This window comes from Malus domestica, chromosome 02 (assembly GCF_042453785.1).
Source record: "Malus domestica chromosome 02, GDT2T_hap1".
Classification (NCBI taxonomy): Eukaryota; Viridiplantae; Streptophyta; class Magnoliopsida; order Rosales; family Rosaceae; genus Malus; species Malus domestica.
In genome coordinates, this window is record NC_091662.1 from 13835198 (window position 1) to 13859028 (window position 23831).

At 37.6% G+C, this 23831-nt stretch overlaps 2 protein-coding genes across 3 annotated transcripts; both read left to right on the forward strand.

Annotated features, from left to right (window-relative positions):
* The first annotated feature begins 13608 nt into the window (after positions 1-13608).
* LOC139191203 (secreted RxLR effector protein 161-like) lies at positions 13609-14229 on the forward strand. Its single transcript, XM_070811775.1, has one exon. It carries the CDS (start codon positions 13609-13611, stop codon positions 14227-14229), a length of 621 nt encoding a protein of 206 aa, XP_070667876.1.
* A 4415-nt stretch (positions 14230-18644) lies between these two features.
* LOC103418344 (transcription factor HHO5-like) lies at positions 18645-20969 on the forward strand. 2 transcript variants are annotated; one of them, XM_029091775.2, is made up of 5 exons: positions 18645-19080; positions 19184-19407; positions 19505-19907; positions 20154-20230; positions 20333-20969. In XM_029091775.2, exons 1-5 carry the CDS (start codon positions 18879-18881, stop codon positions 20561-20563), a joined length of 1137 nt encoding a protein of 378 aa, XP_028947608.1. In that variant the 5' UTR covers positions 18645-18878; the 3' UTR covers positions 20564-20969. The 2 variants fall into 2 exon arrangements, with proteins under 2 accessions (XP_028947608.1, XP_028947610.1); XM_029091777.2 differs by having other exon boundaries at positions 18658-19080; positions 20157-20230.
* Positions 20970-23831: the final 2862 nt, after the last annotated feature.

Sequence of the window (23831 nt, forward strand, 5' to 3'; positions counted from 1 at the left end):
CAGAAAAAGGATAAGCTAGTATCCTTTTCTCCTTTTAATCCTCAATTTATCAAAGAAATTCACTAAATTACTTGATTAATCCATCTTCTCATAAATTAACTATAAGAATAACAACACAAACATAACTATGACCATATTTTGAGGGGGACTAAATTTTTTATTTATTTCAAACAAAAACAATATTTATCCACGTGGTAGGAGTGTCATGATCATTTTCATTTACCCTCTCTATAAGATGTATCTCTTTATTTATACAAGGGTTTTTATCACAAATCATCGTTAAAATTGACCTATCACATCAAGATGGTCATTAAAATTAAAAATCAATCAATATAATCTCTGAAAATAAGTGTCACAAATCAATATGGTCATTCCGTCACAATTCATTCCAAAATTCTATTATGTGCTCATATGGCACATAACTGGTCCTAGAAATCTAATTAAATATTATTATGTGAATTAAAAATATTTAAATAATAACAAAATAATTTTTATTTAAGAAAACTAATGAAAAATGTTTGAAAGCTTTGAGTTCTAATGATAATGATAAAATAAAATATAAAGTGAATAATACAATGATTGACTTTTTAGTATAAAGATTTAATTTTCGTTAAAATAAACCGTGCCGAAAACTTTTCGTTAAAGTTTTATTTTTTATTTTTGTAGAATTAAAATAACAGAAAAGAAGATGGTGTGGAGGAGACTGATAAAATCCCTTTCCGAAGAAAACTCGTTCCCAGCAAAAAATGGGTAGAATGGCAAAATAGTCAGGAGGAGGAGACTGATATTTTATAGTTGTAAGCCGACCCCTTAACCTAAAATTAAACTTATGGTTTTACACACAAAATATGAATTTTCCCTGATTCATACATCCCCAGCCATGGCAAAATTGGATCAAATCGCGTTATGTTCGAAATCCCTCCTCCCCCCAATTTCCCAGAAGAAAATATGAAGGAAAAATAATTGTTTCAAAGAACACAAGCCGAAAAACCCAAAATCGATAACTCAATTTGTGTTGCTGACAATTCTTCTCCAGCTAAGTCTATCTTCTTCCCCTTTTCGGAAAGAGATGATACTGTGCCGACAAATTCAAATAAAAGCACCCCAAGTTACTGAGCCACCGTTTTTCCGTTTCTCAGTCGGTACAATAACATGAAGAGGAAAACATATCAGTGGATCTCTCCTTCAACATCATTCAACATCGCCTTCTTCTTCCTTCTTTTTTTTTTTTTTAATTATACAAAAATAAAAATTGTTTTCCTATTATTTAAACATTTTTAATTCATATAATAATATTTAATTAGACTTGTAGGACACGGTTACGTGCCACATCAGTACATAACAGAATTTCGAACATAATTATGACGGAATGATTACATTGATTTGTGACACATTGATTACATTGATCGATTTTCAATTTCAGAAATTATCTTGATGTGATTGAACAATTTCATGAACCATTTTTGATAAAAAAAAATGAAAACTAATGAAAAGGGCTTGAAAACTTCGAGTTTTAACGATAAAGACAAAATAAAAGATAAAGTGAATAGTGTCATTATTGACTTTTTAGTATAAAAATATGATTTTTCGTTAAAGTAAGCAGTATTGAGAGATTTTCATTAAAGTTCCCATCCATGCCTCTTTCTTCCCCTCTCTATCTCTTCTTCATACTTTTCTCTCTCCCTCACCTATTATTCTTCTTCTTCATATTGTTCCCTAGAAATATGAGGTTTTTTTTATGGAACTGCTAATGCACTCAAAAAATCTAATTCTATATTCTTCATACATGTATTATTTCTAATTATAGAAAGTTGTGAGTGCAAAATGATATTTTTAGAGTGTCAATAACAATTTTTTTTTCCATTTCTAAGAACGATTGGAATTTTGAGTATTTTTTAAAGTATTTGTTTTGAGGTTTTGATTGATTGGATGCATGAATTTTGAAACTAATTTTGTAGAAGTGTAGGAATTTTGAAGTTAATCTTGCAAAACTGCTAAAATTTTTGAAACTGATCTTGCAATTGGAATTTTGAAACTGAACTTACAGAAGTGTACGAGTTTTGAAATTAATCTTGCAAAAGTGCAGAAATTTTGAAGCTGAACTTGCATAAATTCTAGAATTTTGAAACTGATATTATAGAATTTTGAAATTGATCTTATAGAGATGTTGAAATTTTAAAATTGTTCTTGCAAAAGCACGTAAACTTTTGAAACTGATATCTGCATAAATGCTGGAATTTTGAAACTAATCTTGCAGATGTGCAGGAATGCTAAAAATTTGGAAACTGATATTGCAGAAATGCTGGAATTTTGAAATTGATTGACACACCCCGTCCCAGAATGTCTATATGTGACACACCCCAACCCGAAATGTCCACCTAGACTCCGGATCGAGCTGTGTTGGCCGACATCCGAAGGGCGACAAAGCCATAAAGTGTAGTGATGTGGAAAATGTGAATAAATTTAAACCTAAAAGTGTCTAAATATAAAAGTGCGCTTGTGAGCGGGAATGAGCTCATTTCACATGTGATTTCAGAGCATAAGTAAAGTATAGTAAAGTAGGATGAAAATTATACCATCGGTAGTATTCCCACAACAACAATTTACCAAAAATCCTTGTCAACATAAAAGCTCAGCCACTAAAACCTGGAGGGGTGAAAAACAAAGGTTAGTGGGCCTAAAAATAAAGTTTTATAAGAACCTTTTCAAAAACATAATAACCCCTCGCCCTAAGAGCAGTTCCACCCCTAAAAAAATGTGCCATCACCCAACCTATTTAATTCATTCAGTGAACAGTGATAGAACCTAATAAACAGTAATAGACTAAATGCATCTCCACCCCTAACAAAAAATAGCGTAGTCAATTTTATTATTTTTTAGTATAAATAATAAAAATAATAATTTTATTTAAAAAAAAAAAGGTAAGTCTGGAACCTCCCTGCATTTCTCTCTCCCTCTCTCTCTCCCCATTCGGATTTGGAGAAGCTTTGCACCAAGAACCCGGAATCTCCCTCCGCCCCGGATTCAACCTCAGCCCCGATGAGCTCTGCACCAAGAACCCGGAATCAACCTCCCCATTCGGATTTGGAGGAGCTTTGCACCAAGATCCCAAAATCTCCCTTCGCCCCAGAATTAATCTCAGCCGCGAGGAGCTCTGCACCAAAAACCTGAAATCAACCTCAACCTCGAGGAGCTCTGCACCAAGATATTTCTACGACGCGTTGATCATGCGGGAGGTTGATGGCCCGGCTGACGTTAGATGGCTCGACATGTGGGTCTGTCAATTTTAGGCCAGTCTCTTGTCTGGTTTGGGCTGGGTGCTTGTCAAAATGTTGGGCTGAAGTGGATAGCCTAGGTGCCGGCTACATATATTAAGAAAATACTTACCGTAACCTGCATTATCTCACCAATTCAATACAACACAATATTTCATAAGTAATCACATGATGTCCATAATCGCATAATCTCGCATAAGCAAACATATCATATCGAGTGCTCATCGACACATGTGGACACACGAGTTGATGCAGAGATATTCTGACATGAACATGACTGGGTGTAACAATGATATATGCTCTAGTACTACAATCACATGAAGACTGACGCTATGCGCAACACATACGAGTCCTAATTGCCTATAACAATCTAGGACAGAACTGACACCTACAATGGATCCAAAGTGAGCGTACGGTGCGATATGCACATACACATGAAAGACTGGCCCTGGCCCGAGTAAGTACTAATTGAGGTTGAATCCGGGGCGGAGGGAGATTCCGGGTTCATGTTGCAATAATTCGATAATTCTAATCAACATAATATTATCCATAACTGTAATTCTAATTGAGGCATCCCGTAGGATTTATAATGATTTCCCAATTCTCATCGTTACGTCATTTCCTATAAATGTTAATTTAATTACGAAAGTCACATAGAAAATTCATTACTAGATGTATATATGGAAACTAAATAAATGTATGTATATATCAAAGAAAAGACCCATTCACAGATCATGTCGTCGAGTCGAAACCTCTTCGCAAGCTTCGAAGATCTTTGCGATGCATTTCACCTAGAAACGAAATCATTTACGTAAATATAATGTACTAAAGTAATTACGCGTTTTCGTACTAAGTATGGCTAATAAAGGAACTATTTTAAAATGGACGGCGGATTCAGATTCGGTATGTCGAGAAACCTAAGGAGGGACCTCGGGTTCCTTCATGCGCCACTAAAAGTGGCTGCACTGGCAGCCATGCGCTGCAAGCGTAGACGACCAACGTGAGCCCACGCACGCCCACTCGCATATGAGTACCATCGTACTCTCCTTCCTAGCGAATGCCTGCATTTTGCAGGTTTTTTATCCGACTTCTAGAGCTTCTATCGAGCTCGATCCTTCACCAAAATCAATGATTCAAAAGCTATTTTGAAGTTAGAAATGTAGGGAACAAAACCATACCAAAGTGAGGCCGATATAAGGTTGGTGTTGTCTGGAAAATGGCCTGCAAGTGGTCATGGCTTTATTTTTTCCCAGAAATCTGGGAAGTCTCCTCGAGGTGTTTCCTGTTACAAACAAGCCTAAAAGTCATATATCACGCCTAGAAGTGATTCTAAACAATGAGAGGAGTTCGTTTAATGTGTTTTCAAGCTCACCATCACTAAGATTGGTATGATCCGTGCCAGAGGTCGTCAGGGAAAACGTTGAGCAGTGGTGGTTCTCGTTGAATGGGAAAAAGCCCTCAAGCCAGGGTGACTTGAGTAAAACGACAAGAGGAAAATGGTGGTCCACTGGAGCAGAATGGTGGTGATTGTGTGCTTTTCCAATCATAATAATGGTGATGGTGGTCACAGTTTGAAGATGAGAGAAGGACGAGAAAGCCTAGGGGTTGTTCCCCTACTTCTGGGTTTCATGGAGTTTATCCAGGCAGTGAGATGGCAGTGGTAGTTCAGGTGTAGATCGCCGGAGAGGTGGCGAGGTGATGGTTGTGCTGCTCAACTTCACTGTTTTTTTAACAGAGAGATGAGAGATAAGAGGGAAAGAGCTGAAAGGGTTAAAGGGAAAAAAGGTGACGTGGCAGCCAATGAGTGGTGAAGTGAGGTGAGGGAGATTTGAAAAAAAATAAGAAAGTGAAGTTTGGGAGATGAGGGACACGGAGGAATGAGGAGAGAATGGGTTATAGGCCCCACTCGCTGCACAAAGTAATGTCACAAAAGACAAAATAGAAAAATGTTCCCCGCGACGTGAAATTACCAAAATGTCCTCCATGTTTGTAGTTTCGTAAAATTTTAGCCGTAACTCCGATTTCGATTTCGTTTGCCCCTACGCGTTCGAAGTGACGAGTTCTACGAGGAACGCTAAAAGAATGTTTCATACGTCTCCCAATATGCAGGTCAATGAAAGTCAACACCCTCCCCTCTAGGGACATTTTCATCAATTCACACTTTTAAAATTTATAAAATCGTAGAATTAAGGATGGGTTGTCACAATCTGGACATCGAAATTAAGGCATACTAGCAAGTACCTGGAAGGTTACGAAGTCATTAAGGGATGATGATGTGAAAGAGTGTGAATAAATTTAAACCTAAAATTAATTGAATAAGAGTGCCCAGTGTGCGGGTTAGTACCCAAATTACAATGCATAAATGTCAAAGCATAAGTACAAGTGCAGTATAAAGAAACAAATATTCTCATCTGGAGTAGGATGAATATTTAAACAATAAAAGGAAATAACTTTCTACATTATTAGAAGTGAATGTCAGTGTTTAGTAATCCTCGTCGCCATAAGAGCACCACCATTAAGTCCTAGAGGGGGCAAAACAAAGTTGAGTGGACCAAAAAGTAAAGTATTTCAAAAATCGATGTTTTTGGAAAATAATAACCCTTCGCTGTAAAACCTATATAGTTTTCAAGACTCGTAATATTCGTGTGTATAATAGTAAAGTACCCAATTAACAGTAATTGTGCAAGGATAGTGTATAAAAATATTAAACAGTATATCAAAAATGCTCATTGAAATCATGTAAGCACACAAGTTATGTAGAAGGGAGCTACATGAACAGGCTGGGTATAGAAGTTATGTTATATTTCTACAATCACGTGAAGTTGGAGCTAAGCGCTCCCATACGAATCATAGTTGCCTAATGCAATCTAGGGACAGGCTAACACCTATTATGGATCCAAAGTGAACACATTGAATATACACGTTAAGCTGGTCCTGGTCTAAACGGTGCAAATGAAAAAAAGATAATGTGCAAACATGGATGATTAACAGATATAACACAAGCATGAACATGTCACAGTTGTAAACACAAAATAATGATAAAATAATAAGATATAAGACCTTTCTTATTTTCTAAGTCAAACATCGCATGTCACATAATCACATCACTTTTCAGGAACACATATAAGATAATAACTTGAAAGTAAAGACCCCCTCAAAGTTACGTAGTAGGGTCGTAGCCATCTTGCCTAACTTGTCCTTGTGCTAAGTTTCTCCTATAATAAATTACCACACTAATCATTACACTAAAAATTATTAATGTAAAGAATCTAAATTTTCCCTTTGTTTGATTATTTCAAGAATTAAAAGTGGTAGAAAAACGGTTCACATTACGTCATGCACAAGCCGCCACGCGCCGGTCGGAGCCATCACACTTTAGCCTAATTCGTCATGTACCAGCTAAAGCAGTCATGTGCCACCAGCGCTGGCTAGAGCCGTCACACGCCGACTGGAGCCAAAACATCCCGGTCATGCGCCAACACGAGGTGGCTTAACTAGCGATGGAATAATCTGTCAGTTGACAAAATATTTCGTTTAACTTAACATGAACTTTAATGACTATACTTGACACAGTAAGAATATTTCGTCAATTTTAAAGCAATATTATTTCTTCTTCTCCAATGGTTTGTCACCTGCGCTGTAATTCGTCAACCGAAATTTCGCCAAAATATAGATTTTTCGTCGGATTTCAAAGTGGAGATAAAACTAATCCATTTCACATCCATTTTTCACACAAAAATATGTCAAAATGAAGTTAGGATGAGAGGAATCGATTTCTAGCCGCGGTCTTGTCCAACTCAATGAGAATTTGATGGAATCCGCTCGGGATTTCCTGCAACTCGTAAAAAAATGTGGAATCATGAGTGCTCTATTGAAACTCATAAAAGTGAAGGTGAAATCCACATGCAATGGTTCTAGAATTTACCTGAGATGGGCTAGGAATCGAACGAGATCACTCACTTCAAAATTAATGCATTTTTTTTCAATAAACATTTATCCCTCCCTTCAAATCCATATGCAATTAATTGTGTACTTTAAAACCGTAATTAGGTGTATTTTAGGTATTCCAAAAATGAAAAATGTGTAACGTCAAACAAAATTAATGAATTTACTTATACGAACCCTAATAATTGGGTTTTATTTAGGTAACAGTCTAGGTTAGGTTTTATGGAAAGAAACTTGAGTTCTAAGAGCAACAGTCATATTTTCAATAAACTCTGATAACTACTATTGTAATGATTAGAGTTTCTTTCCCCATAAAAGACTGTCCAATAATATTCAATTATTAAACGTAACACATAAAAGTCGTCATTTGGTCATAGACAAATTTGAACTATATTATTACTAGTTTATTATTCAGAAAGAAAGAAAAAGGTCGTCACTTCCATATGTTGCCCTTCGAACATTCTTTTAACAGTTATGTTATTGACTATTAATTCTAGTATTGTGAATTTTATCATATATAGTTGTCGTTATTGGAGATTTTCTTAAATAAAGAAAAATTACAATAATCTTCAACTTTATATACGTAACACAAAAAGGTTCTTGATTGGATTGCTCTTGCAGTCAACAAGTTGATGACTAAGGGTTTGTCGTTTTCGTTGTTAAAAATTCTGATTTTATAGACAAATTTTGCAACATCATAATGATCGCGTTTCTATTACGGTATTTTGCTTTTTGAGACTCGATCCATTGTTGGCTTCCATTCATAAGCAATCGTCGCCCATTGATGGATGGAGATCCCAAATTTATTATAGATACTAATCATACAGTTAGACAACTTCCTACGCGCATACGAAAATTATGTAGGATGTACGCGCGTTTTACTCGCCTTATACGTGGATGCCTATTTTTCTCTAATTCACGCTTCTTATTTTCCTTTATAATATTTACATATTCACTTTTCCTGTAGATGAATTGGGCTGTATCAAATTCCTGTCAAAAGATAAAAATAAAAATTTTCGTAAGTTGACCAAATTGCCCTTGGTCTTCTCATGTTAAAGCATCTCTAAGAAAAGCTGTAAAATCATTAAAGATCTATTTTAAAAAAGCCAAATTTAAGAAACTCAACTCCAATTGACTCTATAAGAGCACTTTCACCCCTAACAAATGAGCTAGGTCAAAGTCCATTTTTCAGGCCATCCCACCCCCCACCCAAAATCCATCCCACCCCATCCAATTAGCTGGCCTAAAGTCCATCCTAGCTTGATACCAGCCTAGAATGGATTAGCCTAAAGTCCATCCTAGCTTTGATACCAGCTTAGAATGGATTAAGTGAGAAACTGGCTCATCTGACATCACGCTGACGTCAGCTACGGGATGAGATTTTTTTTTTGCGTCTCATGCATAGGAAACACGCCCGCATGGGCTTGCTTTCCCGACAACAATCAAAGGGCGGGCCCTATGTTGCAGGCGCACTAATGGGACGCGGGACATGGGCCATGTCACGTGGTGATGGCCGTTGGATTTCCAACGACTATATTTTTTGGACCGTTGGATTTCCAACAGTAAAAAAATTTTGAATTTCAAACCCAACCGCTAGTGACGTGGCAAAATCTGGACCATTCAATTTCCAGATCAAGGTCCAAGTTTTTTCAGCCAAAAAACTTATAAATAATAATAATAAAGAAAATGTCAGAAATCTTACCGTTGGCCACATGTCCAATTTTAGGCTACTGGATTTCAATCTTTTTGAAATCCAACAGTCCAGGTTAATTAACTTAATAAAAATTGTTAAAAAATTTGTTTAAAATACAAAAAAAAAAAAAAAAAACGATTTTTTTTTCTATAAATACCTAACCATCATCTTCCACCTTACATCACATTTCAATATTTTTAACACTTTGAACCAAAGCTTTCATATACTTTTGTGTGCAAAAAAAATGGCTACTTGGACAGTCATCAAAGATGTTATGTTATGTGAATGCTGGGTTCAAGCTACTCATGACCCGATTACGAGTAATGAGATGCAGTTGCGAGAACTTTGGAGTAGAATTACTACATCGTTTTGCGAGAAGCTTGAAAAAAACGCAAGAAGTAATCAAGGTCGTTGGAAAAAAAACTCAACAAATCGCTTACTTGTTGGAAAAACGCCCTATCTCATGCTGCCAATAATCTAAGTAGTGGCAGAAGTTTAGCGAATTAGGTTACAATATTTTTATTTATTTATTTGTATTACATCCGCATTTTTTAATATTGTCTTGTCCCGCATTAATTACCTTGATTATAAACTTGTCTTCTCCCACATTTTATAGACACTTCAAGCACAAGCTTGGCACAATGTGAACAACAAACACAAATCATTTAGTCCCTGAGAATGTTGGAATGTTGTCAAAAATTGTCCCAAATACAAACTTGTGCCAACCGATCTAGAAGTTGTCATCCGCGGCGTTTGAAAATTAAGAAATGGCGCATAAAGCTATTGAGGCGCTCGCCTAAACCGCCTAAGCACCAGCCTAGTCTGCCAAGACCCGCCTAGGTTGCGACTCACTTAGACAGAAAATAGATAACTTTCATTTTGCATTTTTTTTCAATAAATTGTAAGAGTCTTGTTGAATAATTAAATGAACACACATTATTGTTAAAGTTGTTAGGGTTTTTCGTTACTGCTAGGGTTCCCGGTATAGCTAGGGTTCCTAGTTTTAAGGGTTGTTATTCAATAATCCCTATTCTTGAGGGACAAGTATGCATTTTCTGTTTTGAAGTAGTCTTTGCCACGATTATAGGAACTGTAAAATCATGGGCAGTTGTTATTTCCTTTCAGTTCAAGTGTAAGGCTATTTAATAGCCGTGATGGTTGTTTTCACTTAATAAGAATTCTCTCTGATTTATGAAAGCTTTCTAGTATTGCATTGCAGAAACTTCTACGTTTTTCTTGGTTCTAACATCTGGTATCAGAGCCCCGCTACGGGACCTGATCAAAAGTTTGCAACCTAGGTGCTAGAGTGAAGAAACAAGACATGGCGTCTGAGAACAGTTTTGTGCAACCAGCCATTCCAAGGTTTGATGGACACTACGACCATTGGAGTATGCTGATGGAAAACTTTCTTCGTTCCAAAGAGTATTGGAACTTGGTGGAGTTTGGGATCACTCTTGTAGCAGGCGGATCGGAATCCAGTGAAGTATAAAAGAAGACTCTGGATGATTTGAAGCTGAAGGACTTGAAGGCTAAGAACTATTTGTTCCAAGCCATAGATCGGTCAATATTGGAGACCATCATGAAGAAGGAAACTGTGAAGGATATATAGGACTCTTTGAAACAAAAGTATCAGGGAACTGCACATGTAAAACGTGCTCAATTGCAGGCTCTTCGCAAGGAATTCGAGGTGCTGCACATTAAGAATGGAGAAACAGTCAATGATTATTTTGGGAGAACACTTGCCATAGAAAACATGATGAGAATTCATGGGGAGAAGATGGATGATGTGGTAATTATAGAGAAAATTTTGAGGTCCATGACCCCAAAATATGATTATGTAGTTTGCTCAATTGAAGAATCCAACGATCTGGACACCTTATCTATTGATGAGCTTCAAAGTAGTCTTTTGGTCCATGAGCAAAGGATAAGTCGACATGTGATGGATGAACAAGCTCTCCAAGTCACTCATAGAGTCCAACAAGGAGGACGAGGTCGAGGAACTTCTCGAGGAAGACGAAGAGGACGGGGTAGAGGGTTTGACAAGTCAACCCTACAATGCTATAATTGCCATGAATTAGGGCATTTTCAGTGGGAGTGTCCTAAGAAACCTAAGGAAGAGAAAGCAAACTATGTGGAGACGAAGAAAAGATGCTACTGATGGCACTGGTGGATATCAAGGAGGCAACAATGGATCATATATGGTTTCTGGACTCTGGATGCAGCAACCATATGTGTGGCAAGAAGGACATGTTTTGTGAGCTTGATAATAGCTTCAGGGAATCAGTCAGGCTGGGAAATGATTCGAGTTTAACTGTGCAAGGCAAGGCAAGTGTGCGAATGGAGGTGAACGGTATCATACATGTGATCACAGGTGTTTTCTACGTGCCTGATTTGAAAAAAAAAATTGTTGAGCATCGGTCAGTTGCAAGAAAAGGGGCTTACAATGCTAATTCAGGCTGGAAAATGCAAGATCTTTCATTCTGAGAGAGGACTAATTATGGAGACCACGATGAGTCACAATAGAATGTTTACAGTGTTGGCTCGTTGCTTTCCAAAGGAACAAAAATGTTTTTCCTCTCTCATTACAGATCAAGCAAATCTATGGCACTGTCGCTTTGGACATCTCAGTTGGAATGGGCTTAAAGTACTTCAACAGAAGAAAATGGTGAAATGATTGCCTCAATTCACAGCCTCTCAAAGGGTGTGTGAAGATTGTTTGGTAGGAAGACAACATCGAGATCCATTTCCCAAAGAAAGCTTAGGGAGAGAATCTGAGATTCTCCAGTTGGTGCATGCAGACATATGCGGACCAATTAATCCTACTTCGAACAACAATAAGAGGTATCTAATTACTTTTATTGATGATTTCAGCAGAAAAACATGGGTATATTTTTTGATAGAGAAGTCAGAAGCTTTTGGCGCATTCAAATCCTACAAGGCACGAGTTGAAAAAGAGACTGGGGTATTTATAAGAAGTCTGAGAACAAATCGAGGATGAGAGTTCACCTCGCATGAGTTTGCAAATTTATGCCTTGAGAATGGAATTCATAGGCAACTAACTGCAGCTTATACCCCTCAACAAAACGGGGTTGCAGAAAGAAAGAATCGTACCATCATGAACATGGTGCGAAACATGCTGTCAGCAAAACAAATCCTTAAAACTTTATGGCCTGAAGCAGTGAATTGGACCGTGCATGTGTTGAATCGATGTCCTACTCTTGCTGTGAAGAACAAAACACCGGAGGAGGCTTAGAACAGACACAAACCGTCTGTGGATCATTTCAGGATTTTTGGTTGCATTGCACATGTCCATGTACCTGACAACAAAAGGGTGAAGCTCGATGCCAAAAGCTGTAAGTGCATATTTCTTGGGGTAAGTGAAGAATCTAAGCATATCGACTGTTTGAACCCGTTTCACAAAAAAATAATTATTAGTCGAGATGTTGTGTTTGAAGATGATCAACAGTGGAGTTGGGGAGACAGGCATAAGGAAGTCATAGTAGCAGAACTCGAGTGGGACATTGATGAAGAGAATAACACATCAAAGGAGGAGATCGACCCCGAGTCTAATAAAGATAAAGTCGAGGGAGAGACTGAATCCGAGTCAAACCCAAGTGACTCATTAATTGAAAGAGACATTCAGAGTGATGAGATGTTACCACACATGGGACGAACTCGGAGACCACCAGTGCAGATGAGAGATTATGAGACGGGTCAAGGCCTATCTGATGAAGAGGATGCAAACATGGCTCACTTGGCATTGTGTATTAAACAGGATCCTACAACATTTGAAGATGCCGTGAAGTTTGAAAAATGGAGGTGTGCTATGGATCAAGAAATACAGGCCATAGAGAAAAATAATACATGGGAATTGATGGAGCTACCACCAGAAGAGAAAACCATTGGGGTGAAGTGGGTGTTTAAGACAAAGTTGAATGAGAATGGCGAAATGGACAAGTACAAAGCCCGTTTAGTTGCTAAATGCTACTGTCAACAGTATGGAATCGACTATGTAGAGGTGTTTGCACCAGTAGCTCGCCTAGACACTGTTCGAATTGTCATCTCACTTGCTGTACAAAGGAATTGGGTGATCTATCAGCTTGATGTAAAATCTACATTTCTGCATGGGGAGATTGATGAATAGGTGTTTGTTGATCAGCCACCGAGATATGAACAGAAGGGCCAAGAGTTAAAGGTATATCGACTTAAAAAGGCTTTATATGGACTTAAACAGGCCCCTCGAGCCTGGTATAGTTGTATCGAGTCATATTTCATTAAGGAATGATTCAACAAGCGCCCTTATGAGCATACATTGTTCACAAAGTCAGCGAAAGGAGGTAAGATCTTAATAGTGTGTCTCTATGTTGATGATCTCATATTTACTGGCAATGATGATGCAATGTTTGAACAATTTAAAGAATCGATGATGGTTGAATTCGACATGACTGATCTTGGAAAAATGAGATACTTTCTTGGTATTGAAGTGTTACAAAGTTATGGTGGGATCTTTATCAGTTAAAGAAAGTATGCTCAAGAGGTTTAGAAAGATTCAACATGGATCAGTGTAACCCAGTGATAAATCCTATGGTTCTTGGTTTTAAACTCATGAAGGATGAATGAGGTGTTGAAGTGGATAGCACTGCCTACAAGCAAATGGTGGGGAGCCTCATGTATATGACAGCCACATGACCTGATATGATGTTTACTGTTAGTTTGATAAGTCGATACACGGAGCATCCAATTGAGTCTCATTTGCAGGCAGTAAAAAGAGCTCTAAGGTGTGTGAAAGGAACTGTTGATTTGGGGATATTCTACAAAAATGGAGGAACTGAGGGGCTTACTGGATATACGGATAACGATTATGCAGGTGATCAAGATGATAGAAAGAGCACCTCAGGTTATGTGTTTATAATAAGCTTAGGGGCTGTTTCTTGGTCCTCAAAGAAACAGCCGATTGTCACTTTATCCACCACTGAAGCGGAGTTCATAGCAGCAACTTCGAGTGCTTGTCAAGTCGTATGGTTAAAAAGGATTTTGAAGAATCTTAATCAGGAGCAATATGCTCCAACCTTAGTGTATTGTGATAATGTTTCGACAATCAAACTTCCAAGGAATCCTGTGATGCATGGTCGCAGCAAGCATATTGATGTAAGGTTTCATTTTCTTCGAGACTTAGTCAAAGATGGAGTTCTGGAGCTAGTGCAGGGTTCAACTCAAGAACAAATTGCAAATATTTTCACAAAACCGTTAAAGGGTGATGTTTTCTTGAAGTTGCGAGGCTTACTGGGCGTATGCAAGTTTTCAGAAGTAAACTGAATGATTGAATATTCAGTTTAAGGGAGGATGTTAAAGTTGTTAGGGTTTTTCGTTACTACTAGGGTTCCCGGTATAGCTAGGGTTCCTAGTTTTAAGGGTTGTTATTCAATAATCCCTATTCTTGAGGGACAAGTATGCATTTTCTGTTTTGACGTAGTTTTTACCACGATTATAGGAACTGTAAAATCGTGGGAAGTTGTTATTTCCTTTCAGTTCAAGTGTAAGGCTATTTAATAGCCGTGATAGTTGTTTTCACTTAATAAGAATTCTCTCTGATTTCTGAAAGCTTTCTAGTATTGCATTGCAGAAACTCCTACATTTTTCTTGGTTCTAACAATTATATGTTTGTTTCCCATGTTTTCATTATGTTTCAATAACTCATAATATATATGTCATTCTACTGAGACACCCACATAGACCCCGTTTGGCTGCCTAGGCGCTAAACCCCAACCCGTCGCCCGACTAGCGCCTAACGTCTTTTAGAACCTATCTGCGACATCCCTCTACACAATTTGCCAGAAGCAGACCCAGACCAACAGAAAGGCAATGCATTTGAAAAGCCAGAAGGGACGCTTAAAGCAGTGCCGGAGCTGACTCGTCTGTCCTTAAGGCCTCAAGGTAAAGGTAAAAAAGTGGCAAAGGAAAAAAAGAGTTCTTCCAAGAATGACTACATAAAATATATGAATGAACTTGCTTGCAAAGGTGAACTGAACTTGCGCGGGACGCAGTTAGAGATGAGGCAAAAGCTGCGACTATGCAAACAATCTTAGCAACTATTGAGAGACATGATGTGGCTAATGAGAGACAAAGAGAACTACTTAATCAAGAAAGGGAGATGCTTAGAGAAGAAATGATGGCTCAAGAAGATCGTGACACTATGAACAAGCCTCTAGTAGGAATATCTCTGAATTCTAAATCTTTTTGGACATTGGAAAAAGAGGATGTGGTGTGAAAGAGGCGTGCAAGAAACGAGGGAACAAGTGGAGGGGGTTTTAGCTACATAGATCCTAGCAATGAAGATCGTAGCACCACATATCCTAGCTACTCAGACTTTATGTAATTTCATATTTATTTTTAGTACTTCATTTAAACTAAGAGCATGTTTATTCAAACAAAATAAAATTACATAAACACACCAAATAAAATTACAAAAAACACACCAAATAAAACTTAAAAAAAACACACCAAATAAACTAAGAACTTTATTCTTCGACCACAAGCTCCTTTTAAGTTTCTTCACCTTGTTTCAATCCCCACAAGTTTCTTCACCTCGTCGAATACTAGAGATTGGGTAAGGACATTAAGGTCATTTTGAGCTCCTTAGCACCAAAAAAAAAAAAGTCAAATTCATGTATCAAATGATGCCACTGCTTCCAAAATTATACTTTTGGCTCATTTTCTGTCACCATAAGCTGCTTGTCACGCACTTGGACAATTTTTCTAGGTTCAATGCATATAGTTGATGCTTCTAGTCATGCCAGGAAAGCCTCACATCTCACCATTTTTCAGAAGCCTTCACAGGTCCATTGTTGTGGGTTTCCGGAGGTACTCATTGGTGTAGAGGGCTTCGATTGTGGAGCAAAATCTCATCAGGGACTCTAGAACAATTGATTTTCTCATCCTTGTAATCTCATCCAATTGATATGCAAATTCTCCATATGCAAGCATCAACAAAGCATCATTAATTTTTTGCTCAGGACGAAGACCTACAACATGAAAAACATCCTTTTTTTTGCACCAAGTATGCATCATGGTTGCAAACAACAATCATGATTTTGTTGAACAAACTTCGTTCCATTCTAAAATGACGTCTAAAAACATGATCTGGGAGTACACTGTTGGGAATAAAATAATCTTCGAATCACTGTTCTAAAAATCCCCTCCTAGCCACCTAGGCGCTAGGCGGCTAGCCACCGCCCCGATTAATGCGTAAGTATTTGAAAATTAAGAAAGGTTGCCTAGATTTGCTGAGGCGCCTACCTAACCCGCTCAAACTTGTCTAGGCACCCTTCTAAGTTGCGACTTACTTAGACAGAAAATAGATAACTTTCATTCTGCATTTGATTTTTTTTTTCAATAAATTATAAGAAACTTGTTGAATACTTAAATGAACACGCATTATATACTTGTTCCCCATGTTTTCATTATGTTCCAATACTTCATAGTATATATGTCATTCTATTTGTAGTTTATGATGAAATTATATATATTTGAAGTACAAATAGACATTTATTTACACGAAATATAATAGATTTACTTAAATCCGTCTAGGCACCTGCCTAGACTCTGCTTAGTCATCTAGGCGCTAGGCCTCAGCCTGCTGACCGACTAGCACCTAACGTTTATTAGAACCTTGCTTCCAAGAGATCATTACCTCATCTTTCCCTCTTTATATCAAAGTTTGTGGCACGTCTGGGTTTGGAGATCTGACCCACAACTTGCATGACACGACATGAATATGAGGATCTCTGTCTTCTAAGTTCATCATCCTCTTCCATTACAAACGCCTCATCTGCACCATCCTCAAGATTGAACAATTCTTCATGTTCTGCCAACAATTTTTCTCTTCCTCATCGATTTCATACAATCTCTTTGAAGAAGACATTGTTAAGAACTCAAGATTTAAAAATGATCAAGAAGGATTCTGAGCTAGTTTGAGTTTGGTATATGAATTAGGATGGATGTAAGGTTTATATGGACAAAAAAGAAATGATGATGTGGTAGATAGTGCCATGTGGCAATACGTGATTGGTTGAAAATCTTATCGAAATCTATTATAAAGTATTCTAAACAGATAGTGACACATGGTACAACGAGATTGGTTCAAAATCTTATCGAAAATCTATCCACAAAAATAGTATTTTCGGATAATGACACGTGGCATGACAAGATTGATTAAAAATCCTGCCCGAAATTAAAAATAAAAATAATTTTTATTATTTTATAAAAAAATTAATAATATTTTAATACAAATTGACTAGACTCTTGGCCAGCTCATTTTTTAGGGGTAGAGATACACTTAGCCAATTATTGTTCATTGCAATCAATTACTATTCATTTGGGTTGATTAAATGGACTTTGGGCCAGCTCATTTTTTAGAGGTGGACTTGCTCTAAAGAGTCTTTATTATAACAAAGTTACTCTTTAAGTTTATAAAGCAATTAGTTAAATATTAAAAAATTAATAAAACTTATGGGTCGGCTTGTGAGCCAAGAAAAAAGAGTGAGGATCCTTGCCGGATCCTTGTTGTGAGGATCTCAGAGATCCTTAAATCACATCCGTTCATCGTACATCGTGCGGTAAGAAATTATTGTAAATTTTTTTATATTTAAAATTGAATGTAAACAGTACCTGACAATAACTGGCTACACGATGTACGATGAACGGATGTGATTGGAGGATCCCTGGAATCCTTAAAAAGAGGATCCAACGAGAATCCTTTCTCAAGGAAAGAAAAATGAAGAGGGAGACAGTGATTTTAGAAAGTGAATAGTTGAGTTTTTTTCTTTTTGATATAATTAATAATAAAATATTTAAAAATAAAAAAAATAAAAAGTATTGTTCAAGATAAAAATTAAATATACTAATTTAAAATAAAAAGTGTTGTTCGAGATGAAAAATTAAATATACTCGCCAAGATAATTTTCTAACACTATTCATCCGCTAGTAGAGAATGTAAATGACAATCAACGGTTAACTTTTGATTTATAGTTTATCTGATTATAATGGCCAATTTCGAAGTTGAGCCATTCACGAAAGTTGTAAAACTTGTCACTACAAGCGTAAATGTAATGACAAATCAACGATTAAATTTTGATCTAAATATTTTGTAGTAATGTACTAATATTTTTTCATTGGGCTCTTATTTTAGGGTGTGTAATACTTGAAAAACAAATGTGTTTTTATGTTTTGAAATAATATTTATGAGACAATGTGGTATGTATATACTAATTTAGTATTATATTTTCTTTGATTATTTATTAGTTTAAAATATTAGCCGACCCCACTTAGTGGGAAAATGCTTTGTTGTTGTTGTATTTATTAGTTTAAAATATATTTTATTTAACTGGTAACTGGTCGGGTCATATTATTTATTAATATTAACTGGTCGAATTCGAATCGAATCATACTACTCGTTCATTTTAATAAATATTACACGACACGATTTATTAAGATATCGTATATAATATAAAAATAACACGAACAAAAAAAACATGACACGTATATCAGGCTTACACTAAACCAACAAATTTTTAACAAAACTGTTGAAGAAGTTCAAGATCAATGATTCCTTTTAACTTTAACCCACCTACCAAAGAATCTCGAAGAAGCACCCCACAAAATACCAACCGAAAGTAAAAAGAAAAAAAAAGGGAAAATAATAATATTAATTGATAATTACATTTTCGCCGCGTGAGTACGGATTCCAAAGATTCCCTTACTGCCGTGAAAACTCGTTCCCGACTGAGTCACCGAGTTGACCCAGAGACGCGACGATCCGCTTATGCGAACCACTGAATCTTTGTGTGCGTCCTGAATCTCAAATTCCCTATAAATTCGGGTCTTGCTGTTCCTAATCAGGCTTTTATCTGGGCAATGCTCGAAATCGAGATAGAGAGAGAAAATTAACAACAACGAATAGAGGGAAAATGGAGCTGTTGAGCTTGGACTCCAGTCCTCTGTTCGTCCCGAAAACAATCACCGACTTTCTCGCCCAGCTCGCCGCTATTAAAGATGGCTCTCAGAGGTCTTCAGAGCTCGATGGGTACGTGAAGAGATTGGAAGATGAACTCAGAAAGATTGAAGTTTTCAAGCGGGAGCTTCCTCTCTGCATGCTTCTCTTGAAGGATGGTGGGTTTCTGCTCTCTCTCCCTCTCTCTAACTTTCTCTCTCTAGGATTTGGTTTTTGTAATATTTTTGAGATGGGGTTTTGATTGGTTTGATGGGCATGCAGCGATTGAGCTGTTGAAGGAGGAAGGAATGCGGTGGAGGCGAATGGAAGAGCGGCCGGTGGTGGAGGTGTTCATACCGTTGAAGGGCAATTCTGAGGAGGACGGAGGGTTAGTTTCGGGAAAGGAAAATATTGACAAGAAGAACTGGATGAGCTCTGCTCAGCTGTGGAACACGAGCATCAACGTTTTCGATTACACCAAACGCGACTCTGTTGAACTTAAACTGGTTAATTTCTAAATTTCACCTACTTTTTTTTTGTACAGACTGAAACTTTATTGGGGCTTTGCTGAAATTTCATATTATCTTGGATTTTTTTCGACAGGGGAATGAGGAAGATGATCGGTCGGTGACTGAGAACCCAATTGAGGTGAGTAATAACAGAGCCGTGGAGGGGGCATTACTGGCATTCAGGGGACAGAATGAGTTGTCTGGTTTTGCAAAACCATGTTTGAAGGAAGTCAAGGAGGTTTCCGAGGTTCCAAACCTTTGTCTTATGACTCCATTGATGTCTGAAGCACTGGGTTGTTCTGCAAGCGCAAACTCTAGGACCAGTAATGGCTGCAAAGGCAGCGGTTCGGGTTCTGGTGTGGCAGGACAAGTGAAATTACTGAACAAGCCCCAGCCACAGCAGCAGCAGCAACCCTTGAGGAAACCAAGGCGGTGCTGGTCCCCGGAGCTCCATCGCCGCTTTGTTGATGCCCTTCAGCAGCTTGGAGGAACAGAAGGTTGGAGCTTTGTGACTATAAAATATTGTAATAGTGTTGGTATTAATTTCATGACTTGAAATTGGAATTGGAAAAATTGATAAATTGCAAAATTTATTGTTGGTTTTTGGAGGAAATGCTTGATCTTTATGCTTTTAAACCAAACTACTTGAATTTAGTAGGTTTTTTTCGAACAATTCGAATCGAATTCTCCTCTATGTTTTAATTATATGTGCTTGTTTCTAATTTGTGTTCTGTTTTTGGTAGTAGCCACTCCTAAGCAGATAAGAGAGCTTATGCAGGTGGAGGGTCTCACCAATGATGAAGTTAAGAGCCATTTGCAGGTTGGTTAATTACTTAATGAATTTAATAGTTATGTTTCTTTCCTCTGCAAATCACAATTTAATTTTCCCATCTGAAATGTTTGCTCATATGTTTCTGTGCAGAAATACCGCCTTCACATCCGAAAGCTACCGCCTTCTGCTGCTGCCGGCCAAGGGAATGCCTTGCTCATGTCCTTGGATCACAGTGGAGACCATTCTAAGGCAAACAACGTACAGTCTGGTTCTCCACAGGGTCCTCTCCTTGCGGGCGGGTTTGCCAAATGTCGATCAACAACTAGAGGCGAGTCAGGCAACAGCAGGGAAGCCGAAGAGGACGAGAAATCGGATGGTTAGAGTTCGAAAAGTGGGAATCACAACAACAACCAAGGAGCTGGAGAAGTACAGGGAGTCTCATACAATCATCATCCCACATGAGTTTTGCAGATACAAATATACATGGGGAAAAATCTCAGTCTCTGAATTATGAGCATATAGTAGTAATAAGCTACCTTCAACAAAAAAGGAGGATGTGGAACTCAAGTTTTTTCTTTTTAGAGGTACTTTTAGAGAGAGAGAGAGAGAGAGAGAGAGAGAGAGAGAGAGAGAGAGAGAGAGAAGAATTTGCATTGTAGAGCAAGTTTCTTCATCTCTGGTTCTTTTATACAGGTTTAGTATTATGTAATGACCCCTTTTATTTAATTGTAGGAAGTGCCATGTTAATGTTTCCCAACATAATATTATTCAGTTTAATTTGTTCCCATCGCTTAGTTTCTCTGTTGTATTAGCTATATGCTCTAATATATGAACTGAGGGTTCAAACTGAGATCTCTATGGACTACGAATCTGCTACATATTGTTTGCCTTCGGAACTACATTGGGGTCGTGGGATATGACAGTTCCGGACTTGGAAGAGATCAAACCCTTTTCTTATCCTAATCCTCGGCGACATTCATCGTTAGGATTCGACATGAAAACCTGTAAACCTAGATAGGGATTGCCTTGCTTCTTGAATGTTTGTCGTCATCAAGCTGAGATCAAACTTTTGTCCAACTGGGTCCTCTATATCTCGAATTTTCTATTTTTCAGCAACATGGTCCCTGGAGGATTGGACTCTTATCCACTTGCTAGTTAACCTTTGCACCTGCATTGTCCTGGAATTCTTAGTAGCATGCCAGCTTCTCTCTCTCTCTCTCTCTCTGCTAATCACTTCTCATACAAACTTTTATTTTCCGTCATAATAGTAGTGTTAAGGTCAGTCGCACGCGTCCACAGGCTAGTCATGATCCTTAATGCATATGGATAATATATTGTATTCACTGTTAGGACAAACCTAAACGTGTGGGCAACTGATTCTAGCATCTTTTCTGTTGCAAATCCAGTTCCATGCCACTATACGTATTCTTTTTAATCTTAGTGGTTTGCCTCAGATTAAATAATGGCTTATCTTCTGCAACATCTCTACAAAAATTAGGTATTTGCCAGTATTGAAATTTCATCAGTGGTCACTGTCAAATAAAGATCTGGAGACCTAATTACTTATATAATCGATTTCTTAATTGACTTTCAGACTAATTAATGGGTCGCATTATTTCTTAATATTATCCATTTACATCAACATTTGAATAATCTCATCTTACAGAGCCAGGCTCATGCAAAGATAAAGCAGTCACCTTCAAGATAATGCAAATATATATTTTTTCTAATGAATCTCTCAAAAGAGTTGGTAGGTTGAGTGATCCCCCAAGAATCTTATGGGTTAGAAAATTAAATATTTCAAAAGATGATTTAAGTACCAAACATTTTCATATTTAAATTAGCTTAATGTCATGTCAATTATTTGATATATTTTTTAGTTTTTATTTGTCGGGTTTATGCATTCTTTAGATTTTATGGATTCTTTAGATTGTAAAGGAGCACAATCAGTGGTGGTGATGAAAACGTGTTGCAGTCAACTGGAATTAAAATTGTTGGATTAAGAAATGAGTCAATGACCTAAGATTTTGGTTTGATTAAGTGTTTGGACTGTGTTTTATGCCAACAGATAATCCACTAGTAAAGTATCAACATAAACTACGGATCCGTTTTCAAACCAGCAAAGAAACTCTATGGGCATGTTTAGGGGATATTGATCTTTTATTGAGACTTGGACAAATACATATATTGTCAAACTATGCATTATTACGCCAACGTCATGCTATTTAGACGGTTCAATGTTGATGTAACCTTCCAAACAAAGTCAACTCTAAATTTTTCTTCGATTTTTTAAAACTTTTTGCTCCAAAGAGGCGAAACCTCAAGATACTTTTTATCTGTGCGAGTTTGAGAACTTATTTGAGTTGGACATATGGTTATGCCATTGTTTTGAAGAACTATGGTTGTACCATTTTTAGGAATGAGGATACCCCATGCACGATACGTTCTAGTACTCATGCTAATAAAAGTTTATATTTTTTTCCCCATATTTCCTTTGTGGAGTCTATGGCACTATGCTGCCATGGTAAGAATAGTCTCTCAGTAGTATTAATGTTTGTCAGGAAAACAAAGGTTAACGGCAGATAGTTGCAGTTATAGATTTTTTTTTTTTTGAGTGTGCGAGGTATAAAAGCTTGGCGTAGTGTTGTTACTTCTGCTTCTTTGTTGGTGGGCAGGTCTTAGCGATGATGGCACAGACGGAGTTGAGGAAAAAAGTTGGGAAAGAAACATTTGAGTGAAGTATGTCGATTTGGTATGAAATGGGTTTGGAATTCCCGTGTCACCCTTTCTTGCCCAATTGTTGAGTGCGCGAACTCATGTCTGATAGGGAGATTTTTTGAGGTAGTTTCTCTTTTTCTCTCTGAACTCCATATCCCAGATCCAGAAGCACATACCCCGCCCCTTCTTAGTTTCTAATTTTAGCCGCCGTCCCTGATTTTGCTTGAGGTAGCACACACCCCACCCCTTCTTAGTTTCTAATTTTAGCCGCCGTCCCTGATTTTGCTTGAGGTAGGCAGCAGCTCGCTACTCCTCTTTCCTTTCCCCATCCCTGCATCCACCTCCTCTTCCTTCCCTCTTTCTAGTCTCCTTCCTTTGTTTTCATTCTCGGTTTTTCCTGAGTTTTATCTAAGTTTTTTTTTAACCGGATCTCAACTATCCTTGAGTTTGTCTCAGATTTGGGCTTCATGCCCCTTATCCGGCGTTTTTCGCCTGCTTTTACTACTTTCTATCTTTTAATTTTCCTTCCTCCCTCCTCCTTAGCTGTGACACTTCATCCACATCCTACCATGTGCTTGGATTGGCAGGCTCCGATTAGAAATTGGATATCAGACCCACTTGCATCCCTCACTTCCCTTCCCCTAATAGGCATGTCGGATCCTCATAGAGGCCAAGTGTTGGGTACTTTACATACCTATTAGCCTCACTCTACCCATATGTTACTTTCTTTGTATATATTTGCAATGGTTCGTGAAGGGGACTTGGATTTGGTGCCTACTTTTTCGGTTCGAAGTTTGGCTTCCTCCAAAGATGTGACAGTGTGGTCTTTGCTGCTGGAGATTAGGGTTTTCTATTGTTTGTTTCTTGCAACCTTCAGGCCTAACCTTGTGTGGACCTCTTATTGTATCCTGAGTTGCCGTTCTCATTTTGC